Source organism: Coregonus lavaretus, assembly GCF_964263955.1.
Source record: "Coregonus lavaretus genome assembly, chromosome: 22".
In the NCBI taxonomy this organism is placed as follows: domain Eukaryota; kingdom Metazoa; phylum Chordata; class Actinopteri; order Salmoniformes; family Salmonidae; genus Coregonus; species Coregonus lavaretus.
The window spans coordinates 42,990,468-43,011,889 of NC_140009.1; the positions used below are offsets into that span (position 1 = coordinate 42,990,468).

At 45.2% G+C, this 21,422-nt stretch overlaps 1 protein-coding gene across 1 annotated transcript in view; it reads left to right on the forward strand.

The window, feature by feature from the left end:
* The window catches only part of LOC311150049 (chemokine-like protein TAFA-5), a gene marked incomplete at both ends in the record, with an annotated part of 67,173 nt that overhangs the window by 33,884 nt on the left and 11,867 nt on the right, over nt 1–21,422 (forward strand). The window contains one exon of the mRNA XM_084187294.1: nt 435–562. Within this exon, the coding sequence (XP_084043420.1) occupies nt 435–562 (128 nt within the window). The remainder of the gene's footprint in view (nt 1–434; nt 563–21,422) is intronic.

Genomic DNA, 21,422 nt, shown 5'->3' on the forward strand with positions numbered 1-21,422 from the left:
ACTTTGCCTGTAAATATAACTGTGGAGGTAAATGGAAATGTAGAGGTCTTGATGGTTATTCAGCTTCTCTTTCTATCTTTTTCTCCCCCCCACAAGAGTGGCCATCATTACGTTACGTCTAGACTGATGACATTCAAAGGATCTAATCAAGAACCACTGATTGTGAAGTACCTCTCTTTCACTCTCTCTCTCTCTATCTAGATATATATAATCTCTCTCCCCCGTCTCTCTCCCCCCTCTCTCTCTCTCCTCGCTCTCTCACACTCTCCTTGCTCTCTGGTTTTTATTACTGTTGAAATGCACTAAAGTATGACTTAAAAGGTTGATACACAGTAGCTAAATCGAGCTTGGTTCTAACTCTTGGTCCCCCCCCTCTCTTTCTCTGTCTCTCTGTCTCTCTCTCTCTCTTCTCTCCCTTCTTTCTGTCCCCTCAGTGCGTATTGTGAGGAGCAGACAGTGGTGTGAGATGGCGCCTTGCTTGGAGGGAGAGGTGTGTGGCCTCCTCTTCAACCGCTCTGGCTGGACCTGTACCAAAGGCAGTGGCCACATCAAGACAGTCACGGTAAGATGTAGCCTCAGAGAGTCATGTATGGAGTACATATTGAAACATGCAACTGCCATTAGCATTGTAACAGGGATGGAGAAAGGGGAATTTATATGGATTTTGAATAATGTGGATCTGTAACTGTGCAGTTATCATTGGTTGTACATTACTTTGATACACAATTATGATACACCAAGTGAGAGACATAGAGAAAGAGAGAGAGTGTGTGTGAGTAAGTGTGTATGTGCGTGTGCAATTGTGTGTGTGTGTGTGTGTGTGGGGGGGGGGGTGACAGAGAGAGAGAGAGAGAGCTGGCATTTTTGTGGCCAGCCCAACAGCTTGCCAGGGTTGAGGACCCGAGGCGGCCCGGCAGCTGGAATGCCTTGGCCAACCATCGGCTTTGTGTTTCACCACGTTGGATTGTGCATACAATGTGTGTGTTAGTGGTGCGCGGGTAAGCTGTTTGTTCACCCGCACCTGCCCGCAATTGCTAATAACCCATCCGCAACTGCACGACTATATGTGATAAAGTGAAAATCTGAGGCCCGCACCCAACCCTAACCCGCAAATATAGAAAATGTGCTATAGGCTACAGTCAAAGACTGCAGAATGATTTTTTTGACAGTGGGTGTAGGATTTGGTTTTCCCTGATTTAGATATGTTTTTGCTTATAATTTACGACATCTTTGTAGGCTATTTGTTAGTCAACTTGCCTATAATTAGATAGTGTTTGTGTGCGTGTGTGTGTATTATAATTTCCCATCATAAGAATGTATCCCCATTTCCCAATAAAATATCTTCATCGATACCACAAAATCTGTCAACACTCATAAAACTCGACACAGGCTTGTATAAAATGCATCATTAAAGAAATGGTGTAATGTACACTAAAAAGTGGAGCCGTGTATTAAATGCATTATGAAGAACATTTTGTAATGTAGGCTCCACGAAATATTAAATGAGTTATGAAGAAAATTGTGTAGGCCTACTGTTGCCTACACGAAAAAAGGGCCTTTCTGACTACATGTGCACCAGTATCCCAAAGTATTAAGCGAGTATTGTATTGGCATAAAAAAATTTTTTTTAAACAACGTAATGCTACTATTATAAATATTTCGGTGACAACCTGATTGATTAACGATATTGGGTTGTTAACACGTTGTTGTTTTTTATATAAATACATGTGGGACACATAACAAAGGCAGTAAGAGAAGATGGCTGCCGTTTTACAGCCCTCTAACCAATTGTACTATTATGTGTGTTTTTCCGCGTTATTTGTAATTTATTTTGTACATAATGTTTCTGCCATCGTCTCTTATAACCAAAAAGAGCTTCTGGATATCAGGACAGCGATTACTCACCTCGTATTGGACGAATAATTTTTCTTAAACGAGGTGGCCGCGAAGGATATCCTACAGACACCCGACAAGGCCCAAATCCCCGTCATTCGCATGAGGAAGAGACGGAGATATCGTGGACGTAGGTCGGGATGCCTTGTAAGGATCCGACGGCGAGCGAGTAAACTGCCGCTCCCATCAATCCTATTAGCCAATCTTCAATCATTGGAAAATAAATTGGATGACCTAAGATTACGGTTATCCTACCAACGGGACATTAAAAACTGTAATATCTTAAGTTTCACCGAGTCGTGGCTGAACGACGACATGGATAACATACAGCTAGCGGGCTATGCGCTACATCGGCAGGATAGAACGGCTGACTCCGGTAAGACAAGGGGTGGCGGTCTGTGTATATTTGTAAACAACAGCTGGTGCACAAAATCAAATACTAAGGAAGTCTCGAGGTTTTGCTCGCCTGAGGTAGAGTATCTTATGATAAGCTGTAGACCACACTATTTACCAAGAGAGTTTTCATCTATATTTTTCATAGCTGTCTATTTACCACCACAAACCAATGCTGGCATTAAGATTGCACTGAATGAGTTGTACAAGGCCATTAATCAACAGGAAAACGCTCATCCAGATGCAGCGCTCCTAGTGGCCGGGGACTTTAATGCAGGGAAACTGAAATCCGTTCTACCTAATTTCTACCAGCATGTTAAATGTGCAACCAGAGGAAAAAAAACTCTAGACCACCTTTACCCCACACACAGAGACGCATACAAAGCTCTCCCTCACCCTCCATTTGGCAAATCTGACCATAACTCTATCCTCCTGATTCCTGCTTTTAAGCAAAAACTAAAGCAGGAAGCACCAGTGACTCGGTTAATAAAAAAGTGGTCAGATGACGCAGATGCTAAGCTACAGGACTGTTTTGCTAGCACAGACTGGAACATGTTCCGGGATTCTTCAGACAGCATTGAGGAGTACACCACATCAGTCACTGGCTTCATCAATAAGTGCATCGATGATGTCGTCCCCACAGTGACCGTATGTACATACCCCAACCAGAAGCCATGGATTACATGAAACATCCGCACTGAGCTAAAGGGTAGAGCTGCCGCTTTCAAGGAATGGGACTCTAACCCGGACGCTTATAAGAAATCCCGCTATGACCTCCGACGAACCATCAAACAGGCAAAGAGTCAATACAGGACTAAGATTGAATCGTACTACACTGGCTCTGACGCTCATCGGATGTGGCAGGGCTTGAAAACTATTACAGACTACAAAGGGAAGCACAGCCGGGAGCTGCCCAGTGACACAAGCCTACCAGACGAGCTAAACCACTTCTATGCTCGCTTCGAGGCAAGCAACACTGAAGCATGCATGAGAGCACCAGCTGTTCTGGATGACTATGTGATCACGCTCTCCGTAGCCGATGTGAGTAAGACTTTTAAGCAGGTCAACATTCACAAGGCCGCAGGGCCAGACGGATTACCAGGACGTGTACTCCGAGCATGTGCTGACCAACTGGCAAGTGTCTTCACTGACATTTTCAACATGTCCCTGACTGAGTCTGTAATACCAACATGTTTCAAGCAGACCACCATAGTCCCCGTGCCCAAGGACTCTAAGATAACCTGCCTAAATGACTACCGACCCGTAGCACTGACGTCTGTAGCCATGAAGTGCTTTGAAAGGCTGGTCATGGCTCACATCAACAGCATTATCCCAGAAACCCTAGACCCACTCCAATTTGCATACCGCCCCAACAGATCCACAGATGATGCAATCTCTATTGCACTCCACACTGCCCTTTCCCACCTGGACAAGAGGAACACCTACGTGAGAATGCTATTCATTGACTACAGCTCAGCATTCAACACCATAGTGCCCTCTAAGCTCATCACTAAGCTAAGGATCCTGGGACTAAACACCTCCCTCTGCAACTGGATCCTGGACTTCCTGACGGGCCGCCCCCAGGTGGTAAGGGTAGGTAACAACACATCTGCCACACTGATCCTCAACACGGGGGCCCCTCAGGGGTGCGTGCTCAGTCCCCTCCTGTACGCTCTGTTCACCCATGACTGCATGGCCAGGCACGACTCCAACACCATCATTAAGTTTGCCGACGACACAACAGTGGTAGGCCTGATCACCGACAACGATGAGACAGCCTATAGGGAGGAGGTCAGAGATCTGGCCGTGTGGTGCCAGGACAACAACCTCTCCCTCAACGTGACCAAGACAAAGGAGATGATTGTGGACTACAGGAAAAAAAAGAGGACTGAGCACGCCCCCATTCTCATCGACGGGGCTGTAGTGGAACAGGTTGAGAGCTTCAAGTTCCTTGGTGTCCACATCACCAACGAACTATCATGGTCCAAACACACCAAGACAGTCGTGAAGAGGGCACGACAAAGCCTATTCCCCCTCAGGAGACTGAAAAGATTTGGCATGGGTCCTCAGATCCTCAAAAAATTCTACAGCTGCACCATCGAGAGCATCCTGACTGGTTGCATCACCGCCTGGTATGGCAACTGCTTGGCCTCCGACCGCAAGGCACTACAGAGGGTAGTGCGTACGGCCTAGTACATCACTGGGGCAAAGCTTCCTGCCATCCAGGACCTCTATACCAGGCGGTGTCAGAGGAAGGCCCTCAAAAGTGTCAAAGACTCCAGCCACCCTAGTCATAGACTGTTCTCTCTGCTACCGCACGGCAAGCGGTACCGGAGTGCCAAGTCTAGGTCCAAAAGACTTCTCAACAGCTTCTACCCCCATGCCATAAGACTTCTGAACAGCTAATTATGGCTACCCGGACTATTTGCACTGCAAACTATTTGCACCCATCCTTTTTACGCTGCTGCTACTCTGTTAATGATTTATGCATAGTCACTTTAACTCTACCCACATGTACATATTACCTCAACTACCTCAACTAGCCGGTGCCCCCGCACATTGACTCTGCAACGGTACCCCCCTGTATATATAGCCTCCCTACTGTCACTTTATTTTACTTCTGCTCTTTTTTTTCTCAACACTTTTTTTTGTTGTTGTTTTATTTTTACTTTTTTTGTTTAAAATAAATGCACTGTTGGTTAAGGGCTGTAAGTAAGCATTTCACTGTAATGTCTGCACCTGTTGTATTCGGCGCATGTGACCAATAAATACATTTGATTTGATTTGATGAAGAGAAATTATGAAGAGAAATTATAGATAAAACCTTTCGGTGCTCATCGACCATTGGACATAAACATTACACAACAAGTTGGAAATGGAAAATTCAACAATGAGTGGTTTGGAAGGAATCAGTGGCTAACTGCAAGCATTGCAAAGCAATCACTAGCCTGCTTTCCAAGCTTAAAAGGATAAACATTCAACATTGGGGCCATGCTGTCAATCCAGCATGACTTCTTCCGCGTTCAAAACAACTTGAAACTCAGAACTGGGAAATCTCCGACTTCAGTGAGTTCAAGACAACAGGGAACTGAAAAAAAACGGTCATCCAACTCGCAATTCCAAGTCAGGAACTCTGGCCTCTTTCTAGAGCTCCGACCTGAAGACCACTGACGTCATGATTTGACGTTCCCAGTTGTCTTGAAAGCACCATAAATCCAGAGAATGCCAGACTGTGATGACAAAGTTTGATGACAAACTGCCGCGCCACCTTCCTGTTCATGTGAGCACAGCACAACAAGGTGAGTCCAAAAATGTATTGTATGTTGCTGCATAAATGTGACCGACCGGCTCGATTCGGTCTTATGCAAAATTTGAAATTGTTTTTTTTTTATTGGATAAAAGTAGAGACTCAGAGCTAGACATTTGTATATCATACACTACAGTTGAGGAACAATGGGTAAGTAATTCTGCTTTAAAAGTTGATAAACTTGTAACCTCAATTTTGAGAAAATGGCCTCAATGTTTTGGTACCTACTGGAGAGCTCTTCTTTGTCTACACCCATTCAGCATCGTTCACACCCTCTTAAGCTTTAGCCCCTCCCATCTCTTTAAGGGTTGATCCGAGCGCTCTGTCCTAACATCAGCAGTCAAGCACTCAAGCTAACTGGCTAACGTTGGCTAGCTACTTCCAGACACAAATGAGAGAACAGCTCACTGACCATATTACTCGCCCTAGCAGAGCTGGTTAGGCAGTTTTTATGTTATCCAGAGCGTTGGTGACTGCAACTGTGCTGCTGGCAACAATTTAATTACGCTCTTTTTGCCAACGTTTACTGACATCGGCCATATTCAATCGTTCGTAAATGTGTCAGTTATTCTGCGTTCTGGCACACTCGTACTCAGATTTCAGAGCACTCTCGTCTATAACCAGAGGGAATTTACCAGCTACATCTATCAACAGTTGTCACAGTGAATTTCTATTGAAATGGTTACTTGCATAGTGGCTAGCTAGCTAGTGTAGTGTATTAAAGATTATGACTTTCTTAATGGAACCAGAGGATGTTTATCTTAGTTCAAATGTAGCCGTTTGGAGGGTGACGCCCCAGGGGAGACTGGTGATTGGCCAGAAGAGGGAGCAACCCATCTGTTTGCATTGTTTATAAGTATGAGCAAGACAAAGAGGGAGTCAGAGCGGCCATTGCAATCGGGGATGCCGTTCTCCGGGTGATCTTGACACCTGTAAGCTCATGCTGAAAGCTTGTGATATGAATAAACCTTATGATCAAAGTTCAGTATGAGCGGACTCCTTTGTTTGACAGCAATGAGCACCAGCATTCTGACGCGACACGATACTAGCTAGGTATACAATTAACCATAATCCCAACTCATGACGTTACTACCCTGCATGAATCTGCAGGTAGCTAACCAACCAGGTTCAATGTTAGCCAGCTAACATTAGGCTATAACTAGCAAAGCATATGGCTCTGAGATATGAATAATATTACTACACAAATCATACACGTGACGTTAGCTAGCGCGCCAGCCAGCTAACATTAGATAGCTAGCTAACAGTACACTTTAACTTTCTGACAAAATTAGAAAAGTGTAATATCTATAAATAAAATAAAATTGTATTTGCCACATGCGCCGAATACAACAGGTGTAGACATTACAGTGAAATGTTTACTTACAAGCCCTTAACCAACAAAATAAAAATAGCAAATAATTAAAGAGCCGCAGTAAAATAAAATAACAGTAGGGAGGTTATATACAGGGGGTACCGGTACAGAGTCAATGTGCGGGGGCACCGGTTAGTCGAGGTAATTGAGGTAAAGTGACTATGCATAAATAATAAACAGAGTAACAGCAGCGTAAAAGAGGGGGTTGGGGGGTTGGGGGGGGGGAAATGCAAATAGTCCGGGTAGCCATGATTAGCTGTTCAGGAGTCTTATGGCTTGGGGGTAGAAACTGTTAAGAAGCCTTTTGGACCTAGACTTGGCGCTCCAGTACCGCTTGCCATGCGGTAGCAGAGAGCACAGTCTATGACTAGGGTTGCTGGAGTCTTTGATAATTTTTAGGGCCTTCCTCTGACACCGCCTGGTATAGAGGTCCAGGATGGCAGGAAGCTTGGCCCCAGTGATGTGCTGTGCCGTACGCACTACCCTCTGTAGTGCCTTGCGGTCGGAGGCCGAGCAGTTGCCATACCAGGCAGGGATGTAACCAGTCAGGATGCTCTCGATGGTGCAGTTGTAAAACGTTTTGAGGTCTGAGGACCCATGCCAAATCTTTTCAGTCTCCTGAGGGGGAATAGGCTTTGTATTGGCCTCTTCACGACTGTATTGGTGTGTTTGGACCATAATAGTTTTTTGGTATGTGGACACCAAGGAACTTGAAGCTCTCAACCTGTTCCACTACAGCCCTGTAGATGAGAATGGGGGCGTGCTCAGTCCTCTTTTTTTCCCTGTAGTCCACAATCATCTCCTTTGTCTTGATCACGTTGAGGGAAAGGTTGTTATCCTGGCACCACATGGCCAGGTCTCTGACCTCCTCCCTATAGGCTGTCTCATAATTGTCGGTGATCAGGCCTACCACTGTTGTGTCGTCGGCAAACTTAATGATGGTGTTGGAGTCGTGCCTGGCCATGCAGTCATGGGTGAACAGGGAGTACAGGAGGGGACTGAGTTCACACCCCTGAGGGGCCCCCGTGTAGTAGCTAGCTAGACTATCTTACCCGTATACATGGATGGACGCTTCTTCCTCTCTGTCATAGATGCCATGGTTGCCCTTAGTTTGAAGAGACAGGTAATCCGGAGACAGGTGTTTTCTCCATCTCCTTAGCTATCATACTCTAATTCCACTGATTTCAAAGCTCGGTCCTCCAGAAAGTGGAGAGCAACACTTATGAAGTTCAACTACGCAATATATATATATTTTTAAAACTGTGTTAGACAGGATTACCTACACATACTGACCAGCTCAAATAGACATAGGCGTGCTACATGGCAGATCAATCCGAACTCATCTCTCGGCATGTCCAGCCCACTCATTATCTCAGCCAATCATGGCTAGCGGGAAGGTTGCTGTCTTTTTCTGTGACTAAACCAACTAGGCTCGTAATTGAACCATTTTATTTGTATATACAGATGGCATACAAGTTTGTTATTAAGGCACATGAAAGTTCACATGTTCCAGAAGAAATTTCTGCCAAAAAAAACGCATTTTGATCAAATATAGAAGTTTACGTTCAAATGGCTCTCCTGTGAAGTAGTGAAGCGCGACATATGCCTAGTTTCCTGAAACGAGTCACAAATGATGTAATATACCAGGGAGATATGTATACTGTAGCTAAGAAAGTAATACTAAGTGTATGTTGTATGATAAGCTGTTAGTAACCCATGTGTCTCACCCTAATAATTTGGTCCCTTTTCCCCTCATAACTTAGCCTACTGTTCTTACTTGGTGGTGCACATTTAGCCTATAGCCTGTTTTAGAGAAATGTCATCATCGAATATTGTAAGAGCTTTCATTGTCTGCTTATATGCCCCTTTATTTATCCTATGGTTCTGACTTGGTGTACAGAGAGAATACTGTAAGAATGGCCCATGTTCTGAATTCTGTCGCTGTACATTTCAAAAGTTCATTAATGTCTTAATCGAAATTATGGATTGCCTCTTGTCCGCTCATGGTCCCCTTATGCCATAGTTTGTACATCTCAATTGTCAGTAGAAACCACATTTGTTTAAGCAAGTCAGCCATATCAGCTATGTTTTTTTTAAAGGCAGTAAACTGTTTCGCTGCCAGACAAGGCTCCGCTGATAGCCAGGTGTAGCAGTGGTAAGGTGTTGGGACTGCTGTTGGAACTCTGCTGTTCGGACAGCTTTATGCAAGTCCAAAAAGTTTGTGGGCACAGTTTGTCACCATTATAGTGAAATTAATGTATTGTTTAGTGTTGTGTTGTGTAGTGGCTTTGCTGGCATGCATCCCCATCTTTTGGTTTCGTTTGCCCTACCAAGATTTACATGCTAAAATCTCCACTGCATAGCCGGCACTGCTATCATCCTCTTTTACCACTTCACCAAATATTTTCCAAACATGACTTTTCTGAAGCTTTTGTCTTATTAAATTAAACTTTGACAATGTCCTTTTTGCTTCCGTGGATTGATATTTAAAATGTTCTGCCCATTCACAGAAGCATTATTTGGCGATTGGCTGTGTAGGCAATTTGGCGTGCATACAGTTAAGCCCTAAAGCTTAGGTTTATGCACTAATACCAGATAGCCTAAAATAGTGGGGAAAAAAACTCAATGTAGACTATATAAATTGCACAATAATTATACATTTAATAATTTTTTAAGGTATTGTTTCTCTTTATTCAACCCGCCCTTCAGCCACACAATATTTAATGACCCTAAACCCATCCGCGGTGTCACGACTTCCTCCGAAGCTGCCTCCTTGTTCGGGTAGGCTTCGGCGTTCGTCGTCACCGGCCTTCTAGCCACTGCCGCTCCTCTTTTCATCATTCCATTTGTTTTGTCTTGTTTTTCACACACACCTGGTCCATATCCCCTCATCAGTCTCTGTATAAGTATTCCCTCTGCTCCCCCATGTCTTTGTGTGTTATTGTTCCATGTGGAGGTGTCGCTAGCTCGGTTGAGCATTATGTACTTTTATCGGCGGGATATTCACCCGTGTGTTTTCGTTTTCCTAGTACGCATTGAAGGCGCACTGTATTTGGTTTACGCATTGCTGCTAACTGCTGTATTGGACGAATAAACCATTTTCTGTGATTCACACCTCCTGCGCCTGACTCCGTCCGAATCACCCGCTACACGCGGGGACTGCAGGTTATGAGTCAACCTGCACATCAATAGGGTGTGTGTGTTCCTGTGTTTGCCTGTGCCTGCCTGCCTGTGTGCTTGTGCCTGTCAGAGAGACTGAGAGATGTAAGGTCATCCAGAGACTGCATCATGCATGCCTGATGGGTTTCAGTGTGTGTTATAGTCTCCTGTCAGGGAGCCACAGGCAGCTGCTGCACATTTCATGCTTCTGCACTCATCCCTACATCATTCACTCTGACAGATGAGCTGTGCTTGACTGTTTACTGTTTTTCATTGGCTGAAAATGCAGATTACATATAGCATGGTTTGTCAATTAGCTGTTGAAGGACCTTTTGGGGTTTTTGGGGTAAGAATATTGTGTATTGATGATGCCTTTGATGAAGAGCAGAGCCACTGACTGATAGACCACAATATGGAGGAAAGAATGTTCAAGATGGATGGAAATTAGAAATATGCTTAACGAGGGCTGAACAGACTAGGATGGAGAAAGAGGGACGAGAGAGCTAAGGAAATAGATGGAGTGACACAGACTGCAGTTGGGCATGCAGCCAGGCATAGTGTGTGTGTGTCTGCCAGTGTGCTAGTGTGTGTGTGTGTGTGTGTGTGTCTTTATATGTATGTAAATGTGTGTGTATCTCTGTGTGTGTGCGTGCCTGCGTGCATACTTGTGTGTGTACGTGTGTGTATGTGTGTTCTTACTTATGTGTGTGTTTCGGCTGTAGCATACACAACCCCTTGCACCTGCAACACTTTCTAAATGCAGCCTTCCCCCCTCTCCACCCCACCCCCAGAACCTGTAGCAGAGGCATTGTCAGGTCATACTCTCTGTTATAACCGACTAATGGAGTTTGCATATGCCGCATGCTCCACGCCAGCCAGCTATTAATATGAATCACTCACGAGGGGCCCGAAACAAGCTTGCAATTTGTCTCACTATCGAGCTGCTGAAAGGTTCAAATATGTTATTCTCTGGAGGGGATGCCCAGACATTGGTTGGGAAGAATATGCGGTGAACGTCGTGGCATGACAGCCGGGAGGTCTTGTCTAGCCATTCAGACAGGTGCTATGCATCAAGGAAGTATTTGAGTGTAACTGTCCAAGTCGCTGTTTATTAGCTGATGTTTTGAATCTGGGTCGTATTCATTAGTGCAAACAGTAGCAAAACATTTAGCAACGGATACATTTTGCAATGACAACGAGAGAGGACGGGAAAGGCAGGTGGGAAGAACTGTTAGCTGTCTTCTGTTGTATGAATGTAGCAGAGTGAGGTCACTTGCTAGCTAGTGATGACTGAGCTCTTTGTGCGTAGGCTACTGTACAGTATTTGAGGCCACTGTAATGTAATAAGCAATAAATCCAGGCTCTGCTGTAGCCGGCTGCAACCGGGAGACCAATGGGGCGGCGCACAATTGGCCCAGCGTCGTCCAGGGTAGGGGAGGGAATGGCCGGCAGGGAGGTAGCTCAGTTGGTAGAGCATGGCGTTTGCAACGCCAGGGTTGTGGGTTCGATTCCCACGGGGGGCCAGTATGAAAAAAATAAAAGAATAATGTATGCACTCACTAACTGTAAGTCGCTCTGGATAAGAGTGTCTGCTAAATAATAAATAAATAAATAAATTTTTTTAAATAGTGTTATTTTATTTAAGGGAGAATATAAGAATGGATGCTGTATGAAATGTGTTTTGTGATGTTGCAAGGGCTAGAGGAAGCTGCAGTCATGCATTTTGGCTGAAATAGTTAGTGCTCTATAAACGGAACAGCACACGCAGGATGACCCAATGGGTCACAAAAATTGCATCACATCTTGAACATTTTTCTCCTGATGCCCTGATGGCTTTCTGCCAACTGTTCCCTCTCCCTCAAGTTGTTAGCCAACATTAAATTATTGTAGACTCTAAGGACCCATTTCCTGGACCCTGGAGTAAAAAGCACTTTCAATGAAGAATCTCCATTGAGCATGTTTTTTCATCCAGCAGTTGACTTCATCTGGGTCTGCAAAACCCTGCCCTATTATGACAAACCTATGCATTGAAAAGCGTTGCTTTTGAATTTTGGCCTTCGATCAATTCATCTGATTAATCTGACCAACTAAAATATGGAAGTGTTGATAACTCCATCTTGTAAAATGTATTTTAATGGCAGTATTACGAAACCAGAATGCATCATTTCTTAATGCCCAAAGTTCTTTTGATATCCCCTGCTCAATATTGGAGGAGACAGACTTCAAACGAGCCCAGTTCTCAAAGGAAGGAAAAAGCCCCTGGATATCCCTTTGGTTTTCATACAGGCTGTAATTTATGCTGTAGTGTATTGATTGTAATGTATTGATTGCCCCCCCCCCCCCAGTTGTATAAGGGGTAACTAATTATTTCATTATATATATATTTTTTAAGTATGCTTGAATGACACACAGAGAGCAGAGGAATATTGTGTGTTAACAAGAGGAAAGAGGGATAGGTGTGTAAAGTATGAAACAGTATGGATAGACGGAAACATATGTAGAAAGAAAGATTACATGTAGAAAGAAAGATGACTTAAAACCAAAGAATGAAAGCTGACTGCTGAAATCATTTCAATATGATTCCCCTATTTGTTCCCTCTTCTCTTTGACGTTCCAATGGCCTTGATGTTTTAGCGCCATTTTAAGAGCCAGTGAATTTCATGACTTTATCCACAGCCCCATGTAGGTATAAATAAAGTGGCTTCCAGTCTTTTTTTTAAACTTCTCTTGTGCTGCCACACTCTATTAATTCATCTATTTTTTCCTTTTATTTTCTCCTCGGCGTATGTTACTCCTCTCTTGTTCCTGTCAGAGTCCCTGTCTGAACACAGTCCTTTCCCCTGTCACTTAGAGCACTTTTAGCCTGCTTCCCATGTCAACTTATGTCATTGCCTACTTTTTGAACTGACATTTTTGTTTTACTCAGCTCTGTTTTCTTTTCCACAGACTTTTGTCTGGTGTAAAAAAAGACCTGTGTTCTGTTGAGGTGTAACGTTCAGAATGCAGCAGATAGAAATTAAATGTAGAATGGCTCTGGTTGCTCTTGATTCCATGCGATGTAAAATAAGGTCTCTTCTATACACCTCATTTCTATCGGCCATGGTCTGGATTGTGCTCCCTACTAAATATGAAAGGATGCACATCAATTAGTTAATTAGTACGACCCAATGGTACGTCAATCATAGGTGGGTAACCGTCCAACCTACCCCGTTCATAGACACTGTCATGACTTGCCATCATGGGCTGAGGATCAAAGATGCCGGATAGGCAAAGGTCTGAACACCCCCTTTCCTGGGGGACAGTTTTATGACCGGTCGTAACTTCCTTGCAGAAACGTACTTTTCCGTGCCATGCAGTTTTGGGAGAGGGAATTTCCCTGTGAGACAAAGGAAGTCTTCCCGCCAAGACTCCAACATCCAAAAGTGGATAATGAAACAATATTCCTACTTAAAAGATTGTGGGAACTTAAATAACAATCATGTCAAATGTGTTACTATGTTGTGATGTCATTAAAGACAGTGTAAAAACATAACTGTATCTCAGGGGGGGTACACTTGCAGCTGGCATGTATAGTCGTCTAGAGAACTTTCACTAAAGACACGAGAGGAGAGGACAATCCCTCTCAGACAACCGCTGGTACAGCTGAAGTATCAATTATAACCACTACTACGACCAGAAACTCTACCTAGGACATTGGGATCTCTGGTGGGCAATCCAGAGTCCTACATCATCAACTCAACTATCGAGGACAGCTACACGTAAATACATGTTGCATTTCTAATCCGAATTAGCGTTATTAGGGTGCATAAGTATTCTGATTTTTGTGAGCGTAGTTTCCAAAGTAACCACGATAGTTTGAATCTCTGTCTCTCCCTTCCACTCTGACCCTTCTTCTACTCAAGCATTCATGCTATTGTTAGTCCAGTCCACTAGGTACCTGTTTTCATTGTATTATGTTAGTAATCAATAACCTATGTATGTGTGTGTTTGTATTGTGTTATTATTTAGTTAGTTAGTCAATAAATAATTAAGCCAATTTGTGTATTGCTGATTCATCAATAAGGTTAGGGTTCTTGCAGGTTAAGGATTATGTGACGTTCAGAATAAGACTGATAAGAGGTAATTATTTAATAATTGACTGTTATCGATATATATAACATATACAGTTGAAGTCGGAAGTTTACATACACTTAGGTTGGAGTCATTAAAACTCGTTTTTCAACCACTCCACAAATTTCTTGTTAACAAACTATAGTTATAGTTTTTGCATGACAAGTAATTTTTCCAACAATTGTTTACAGACAGATTATTTCACTTATAATTCACTGTATCACAATTCCAGTGGGTCAGAAGTTTACATACACTAAGTTGACTGTGCCTTTAAACAGCTTGGAAAATTCCAGAAAATGATGTCATGGCTTTAGAAGCTTCTGATAGGCTAATTGACATCATTTGAGTCAATTGGAGATGTATTTCAAGGCCTACCTTCAAACTCAGTGCCTCTTTGCTTGACATCATGGGAAAATCAAATGAAAGCAGCCAAGACCTCAGAAAATAAATTGAAGACATCCACAAGTCTGGTTCATCCTTGAGAGCAATTTCCAAACACCTGAAGGTACCATGTTCATCTGTACAAACAATAGTACGCAAGTATTAACACTATGGGACCACGCAGCTGTCATACCGCTCAGGAAGGAGACGCGTTCTGTCACCTAGAGATGAACATACCTTGGTGAGAAAAGTGCAAATCAATCCCAGAACAACAGCAAAGGACCTTGTGAAGATGCTGGAGGAAACAGGGACAAAAGTATCTATATCCACAGTAAAACGAGTCCTATATCGACATAACCTGAAAGGCCGCTAAGCAAGGAAGAAGCCACTGCTCCAAAACCGCCATAAAAAAGCCAGACTATGGTTTGCAACTGCACATGGGGACAAAGATCGTACGTTTTGGAGAAATGTCCTCTTGTCTGATGAAACAAAAATAGAACCGTTTGGCCATAATGACCATCGTTATGTTTGGAGGACAAAGGGGAACGCTTGCAAGCCGAAGAACACCATCCCAACCGTGAAGTACGGGGGTGGCATTATCATGCTGTGGTGGTGCTTTGCTGCAGGAGGTACTGGTGCACTTCACAAAATAGATGGCATCATGAGGAAGGCAAATATTGAAGCAACATCTCAACATCTGGTCTATCTTCCAGAGATGGAGTTCGTCGGGTAAGCTTGGCTTGGCGTCGGGTAAGCTTGGCTTTACACATAGCTTGGGCTTTATCGAGTAAGGCTTAAACTATGTATTTAGATTGTAGTTAGATATTGTAGGTAGTTATTGTGGGTTGTTGTATGTAATTATTGTAGGTTAGTATTGTATTCGGCTGTGCCCAGCGTTGCACGAAGCTAGCTAGCTAACCCACCACCGGGACTAGCTAGCGAGTAGCTATTAGCAACGGTACAGTTATTTCACGCCTGAGAGTGCCTGTAATTACGCCAGCTGGCTGCCTACAATAGTTACATACAATAATTGCCTACCATTCAGCTCTTTCCTAACCTCATTGTCTGAACCGTTAACGTTAGGTAGCAAGTGGCTACTGTGCTTGAAATATTAGCTAGCTTGTTGCTACCTGGTTAGCTACTACTAAACAATAGCTGGAACGACCGTGTGAACAGACGCGAACTGGCTGAGTCAATTCAGTGGCTAGCTTTGCACTTGGCTAGCTAACAGTAGCTGCTAGGGGTAAGTCATAACCTACATTTGTTTTGCTTTTTACATATTGATAGCCCGAGTCGTTCAAGGAATTTGGGACATGGGTGACTAGTTAACGTTCGTTTGGCTCTCTCTGTGTGTTTGTGCCGTGAAAGGAGGGGTTCTTCTTTGTCTGAAAGCAATGGCTAGCTAGTTTGCTAACTATTCTAGCTAACTAACTGGCTGAATAAGTTGACGACGGACTCACTCAAGCTGTCGGGACTAACCCACAACGTTAGACACGGACACGAACGATCTGCTTGCGTGTTGATACACTGGTGGTTTGTTGTGGCAGAGTATTGGCGTTAAACCGTGTTGTTGGAGCCCGGCATGCTAGCTGGCTGTGGCGTCATATGACTTGATGCCCGGACGATTTTCACAGAATAATACTGCACCTAGTTAGCTAGCTGAATAAACTGAGTTAGTCTATTCCTAGAAACATTGAACCGCTGTAGTTTACAACAATTATAGTTTCTGAGGTGGAAGTTGGGAGAGTTATATTTGGGAGTTAAAGCTAGCCAACGTTAAAAACATTTTTTTTTTTTAACACACTCCTGGTAGTTTGTTGTAACCAAGTATTGGTGCTAAACTGTGTGTTATTGGATGCTAGCATGCTAGTTAGCTATGGCGTCATAGCTAGGCATCGTGGGCTGTTGTGGGTAGTTACTGTGGGTTGGCATTGTTCTTCGGCGGTGCCGGGGGTAGCACGAAGCTAGCTAGCTAGCCGCTCTTCAAACAAGGTCAACACAGTGGCCATTGCTAGCTAGCCAACAGACACGGACACGAATTATCTGCTTAGTGTGTTAAACACACTATTGGTGGTTTGTTGTGACCAAGTGTTGGTGCTAAACTGTGTGTTTTTTTTGGATGCTAGCATGCTAGTTAGCTATGGTATCATAGTTAGCTAGCTGAATAAAGTGGGTTGAGTCTATTCCTTTAAACATTGAACCGCTGTGGTTCACAACAATTCTGATTTCTAAAGGTGGAAGTTGGTAGAGTTTTTGCTCGGGTGGTTCAGTGAAACAATTATAGTTTCTGAGGTAGAAGTTTTTTGGTGAGGGAGGCCCTGCTCTCTACTCTCCCAGATGTTCAGTTCATTTCATTCCGATCTCCTCTGCATTATTGTAGCCATTTGCTACAGCCTGTCAACTATGCCTCTGCCTATCCCTGTTCTCTCCTCTCTGCACAGGCTACACAAACGCCCCACACCGCGTGGCTGCTGCCTCTCTAACCTGGTGGTCCCTGCACGCACCCCACACCTGGAGTTCCAGGTTTCAGGCAGCCTCTGGAACTGCCGTTCTGCTGCCAACAAAGCTGACTTCATCCCAGCCTATGCTAATCTCCAGTCCCTCGACTTCCTGGCGCTGACGGAAACATGGATTACCACTGAAAACACTGCTACTCCTACTGCTCTCTCCTCGTCTGACCATGTGTTCTCGCATACCCCGAGAGCATCTGGTCAGAGGGGTGGTGGCACAGGAATCCTCATCTCTCCCAAGTGGACATTCTCAATTTTTCCCCTAACCCATCTGTCTATCTCCTCATTTGAATTCCATGCTGTCACAGTCACTAGCCCATTTAAGCTTAATATCCTTGTCATCTATCGCCCTCCAGGTTCCCTTGGAGAGTTCATCAATGCGCTTGACGCCTTGATAAGTTCCTTTCCTGAGGATGGCTCACCCCTCACAGTTTTGGGGTTTTCAACCTCCCTATGTCCACATTTGACTCATTTCTCTCTGCCTCCTTCTTTCCACTCCTCTCCTCTTTTGACCTCACCCTCTCACCGTCCCCCCCTACTCACAAGGCAGGCAATACGCTTGACCTCATCTTTACTAGATGCTGCTCTTCTACTAATCTCACTGCAACTCCCCTCCATGTCTCCGACCACTACTTTGTTTCCTTTTCTCTCTCGCTCTCCTCCCACACTACTCACTCTGCCCCTACACAGATGGTAATGGGCCGCCGCAACCTTCGCTCTCTCTCTCCCACTACTCTCTCCTCTTCCATCCTATCATCTCTTCCCTCTGCTCAATCCTTCTCCCTCCATTCTCCTGATTCTGCCTCCTCAACCCTCCTCTCCTCCCTTTCTGCATCCTTTGACTCTCTATGTCCCCTATCCTCCCGGCCGGCTCGGTCCTCCCCTCCAGCTCCGTGGCTTGATGACTCATTGCGAGCTCACAGAACAGAGCTCCGGGCAGCGGAGCGGAAATGGAAGAAAACTAAACTCCCTGCCGACCTGGCATCTTTTCACTCCCTCCTCTCTACATTTTCTTCATCTGTTTCTGCTGCTAAGGCCACTTTCTACCTCTCTAAATTCCAAGCATCTGCCTCTAACCCTAGGAAGCTCTTTGCCACATTTTCCTCCCTGCTGAATCCTCCCCCCCCCTCCCCCCCTCCTCTCTCTCTGTGGATGACTTCGTCAACCACTTTGAAAAGAAGGTTGACGACATTCGATCCTCGTTTGTTAAGTCTAATGACACTGCTGGTCCTACTCACACTGCCCTACCCTATGCTTTGACTTCTTTCTCCCCTCTCTCTCCAGATAAAATCCTGCGACTTGTGACTGCAGGCCGCCCAACAACCTGCCCGCTTGACCCCATCCCCTCCTCTCTTCTCCAGACCATCTCCGGTGACCTTCTCCCCTACCTCACCTCGCTGATCAACTCATCTTTGACCGCTGGCCATGTCCCTTCCGTCTTCAAGAGAGCGAGAGTTGCTCCCCTTCTCAAAAAACCAACACTCGATCCCACTGATGTCAACAACTACAGACCAGTATCCCTTCTTTCTTTTCTTTCCAAAACTATTGAGCGTGCCGTCTTTAGCCAACTCTCTTGCTATCTCTCTCAGAATGACCTTCTTGATCCAAACCAGTCAGGTTTCAGGACTGGTCATTCAACTGAGACTGCTCTTCTCTGTGTCACGGAGGCTCTCCGCACTGCTAAAGCTAACTCTCTCTCCTCTGCTCTTGTCCTTCTAGACCTGTCTGCTGCCTTTGATACTGTGAACCATCAGATCCTCCTCTCCACCCTCTCCGAGCTGGGCATCTCCGGCGCGGCTCACTCCTGGATTGCGTCCTACCTGACCGGTCGCTCCTACCAAGTGGCGTGGCGAGAAGCTGTCTCCGCACCACGTGCTCTCACCACTGGTGTCCCCCAGGGCTCAGTTCTAGGCCCTCTCCTTTTCTCCCTATACACCAAGTCACTTGGCTCTGTCATATCCTCACATGGCCTTTCCTATCATTGCTACGCTGACGATACACAACTAATCTTCTCCTTTCCCCCTTCTGATAACCAGGTGGCGAATCGCATCTCTGCATGTCTGGCAGACATATCAGTATGGATGACGGATCACCACCTCAAGCTGAACCCTGGCAAGACGGAGCTGCTCTTCCTCCCGGGGAAGGACTGCCCGTTCCATGATCTCGCCATCACGGTTGACAACTCCGCTGTGTCCTCCTCCCAGAGTGCGAAGAGCCTAGGCGTGACCCTGGACAACACCCTGTCGTTCTCCGCCAACATCAAGGCGGTGACCCGCTCCTGCAGGTTCATGCTCTACAACATTCGGAGAGTACGACCCTGCCTTACACAGGAAGCGGCACAGGTCCTAATCCAGGCACTTGTCACCTCCCGTCTGGACTACTGCAACTCGCTGTTGGCTGGCCTCCCTGCCTGTGCCATTAAACCCCTACAACTCATCCAGAATGCCGCAGCCCGTCTGGTGTTCAACCTTCCCAAGTTCTCTCACGTCACCCCCCTCCTCCGCACACTCCACTGGCTTCCAGTTGAAGCTCGCATCCGCTACAAGACCATGGTGCTTGCCTATGGAGCAGTGAGGGGAACGGCACCTCTGTACCTTCAGGCTCTGATCAGTCCCTACACCCAAACGAGGGCATTGCGTTCATCCACCTCTGGCCTGCTGGTCCCCTTCCTCTGCGGAAGCATAGTTCCCGCTCAGCCCAGTCAAAACTGTTCGCTGCTCTGGCACCCCAATGGTGGAACAAGCTCCCTCACGACGCCAGGACAGCGGAGTCACTCACCACCTTCCGGAGACATTTGAAACCCCACCTCTTTAAGGAATACCTGGGATAGGATAAAGTAATCCTTCTACCCCCCCCCCCCAAAAAAAAAATTGTAAAGTGGTTATCCCACTGGCTATAGGGTGAACGCACCAATTTGTGAGTCGCTCTGGCTAAGAGCGTCTGCTAAATGACGTTAATGTGCCCTTGAGCAAGGCACTTAACCCTAATTGCTCCTGTAAGTCGCTCTGGATAAGAGCGTCTGCTAAATGACTAAAATGTAAATGTAAATGTAAGACATCAGTCAGGAAGTTAAAGCTTGGTCGCAAATGGGTCTTCAACTTATTGTGGGAAGCTTGTGGAAGGCTACCTGAAACGTTTGACCCAAGTTAAACAATTTAAAGGCAAAGCTACCAAATACTAATTGAGTACAGTATATGTAAACTTCTGACCCACTGGGAATGTGGTGAAAGAAATAAAAGCTCAATTAAATTATTCTCTCTACTATTATTCTGACATTTCACATTCTTAAAATAAAGTGGTGATCCTAACTGAACTAAGACAGGGAATTTTTTATAGGATTAAATGTCAGGAAGTGTGAAAAACTGAGTTTAAATGTATTTGGCTAAGGTGTATGTAAACTTCTGTATTCAGCTTGGGGATTGGAACTAGCGACCTTTCGGTTACTGGCCCAACGCTCTTTAGTGCTAGGCTGTGTGACACAACCCCAATACACAACAACTCCTCCCCTCCTACATGAACTGTCGGGAGATTAAGTCTGTTTTCACAAGTCCAAGCATCTAGGTGCCCACCTATCTCTTGTAGGGTAACGGCAGTCAAGCTGACTCTCAACAATGTCTTTAGACTGTGGCGTTTGCACAGGTTTAGGCATGTGAGTAGCCTGTGTCAAAGTCTTTTCATACACTTGTGTCGGTGCGGCTGAGTTGGTGGCCTGAGAAGATGACTGTGAGCCCCTAGATGACGACTGCTGGGTCAGAGTGTCACCCAGTAACAGTTCTGGACCACTGACGACTGGTGGTTCTGTCAGTGTTGCTTTTCTCAACAGTAACTGATCTGTGTGCCTTTTCCAGATGACATCCTATGCAGTCTGGACAGTGTAAAACAGGACCAGTCTGAGCTATGTCTGTAGTAGGAACCCACTTTGGTCTTTTGAGGTAGTTCCTAGCTAAGACAGTTTCTCCAGGATTGAAAGCTCTGTCCTTTGCTCTTAGTTCACAACATTTGACTTGGCTCTCTTGTTGACGTCTCCTTTGCGTTCGGAGGTTTGAGTAGGTCGAAGCTTGTAAGTAGCACTCGCTTCATGAGTGGCGATGCAGGCGATGCCTTGGTTGTTGCTTGAGAGGCGTGTTCTTGTAGGATAGCAGGAAGCTGTTCAAGCGTGGTGTTGTGTCCCTTGACCTTGAGACGCTTCTAAGGCATGTTTCATGGTCTGTAAAAACCTCTCCGCCAGCCCGTTGGTTGATGGATGATATGGTGCAGACCTGATGTGCTCTACGCCATTCACCTGTAGGAACGTGGC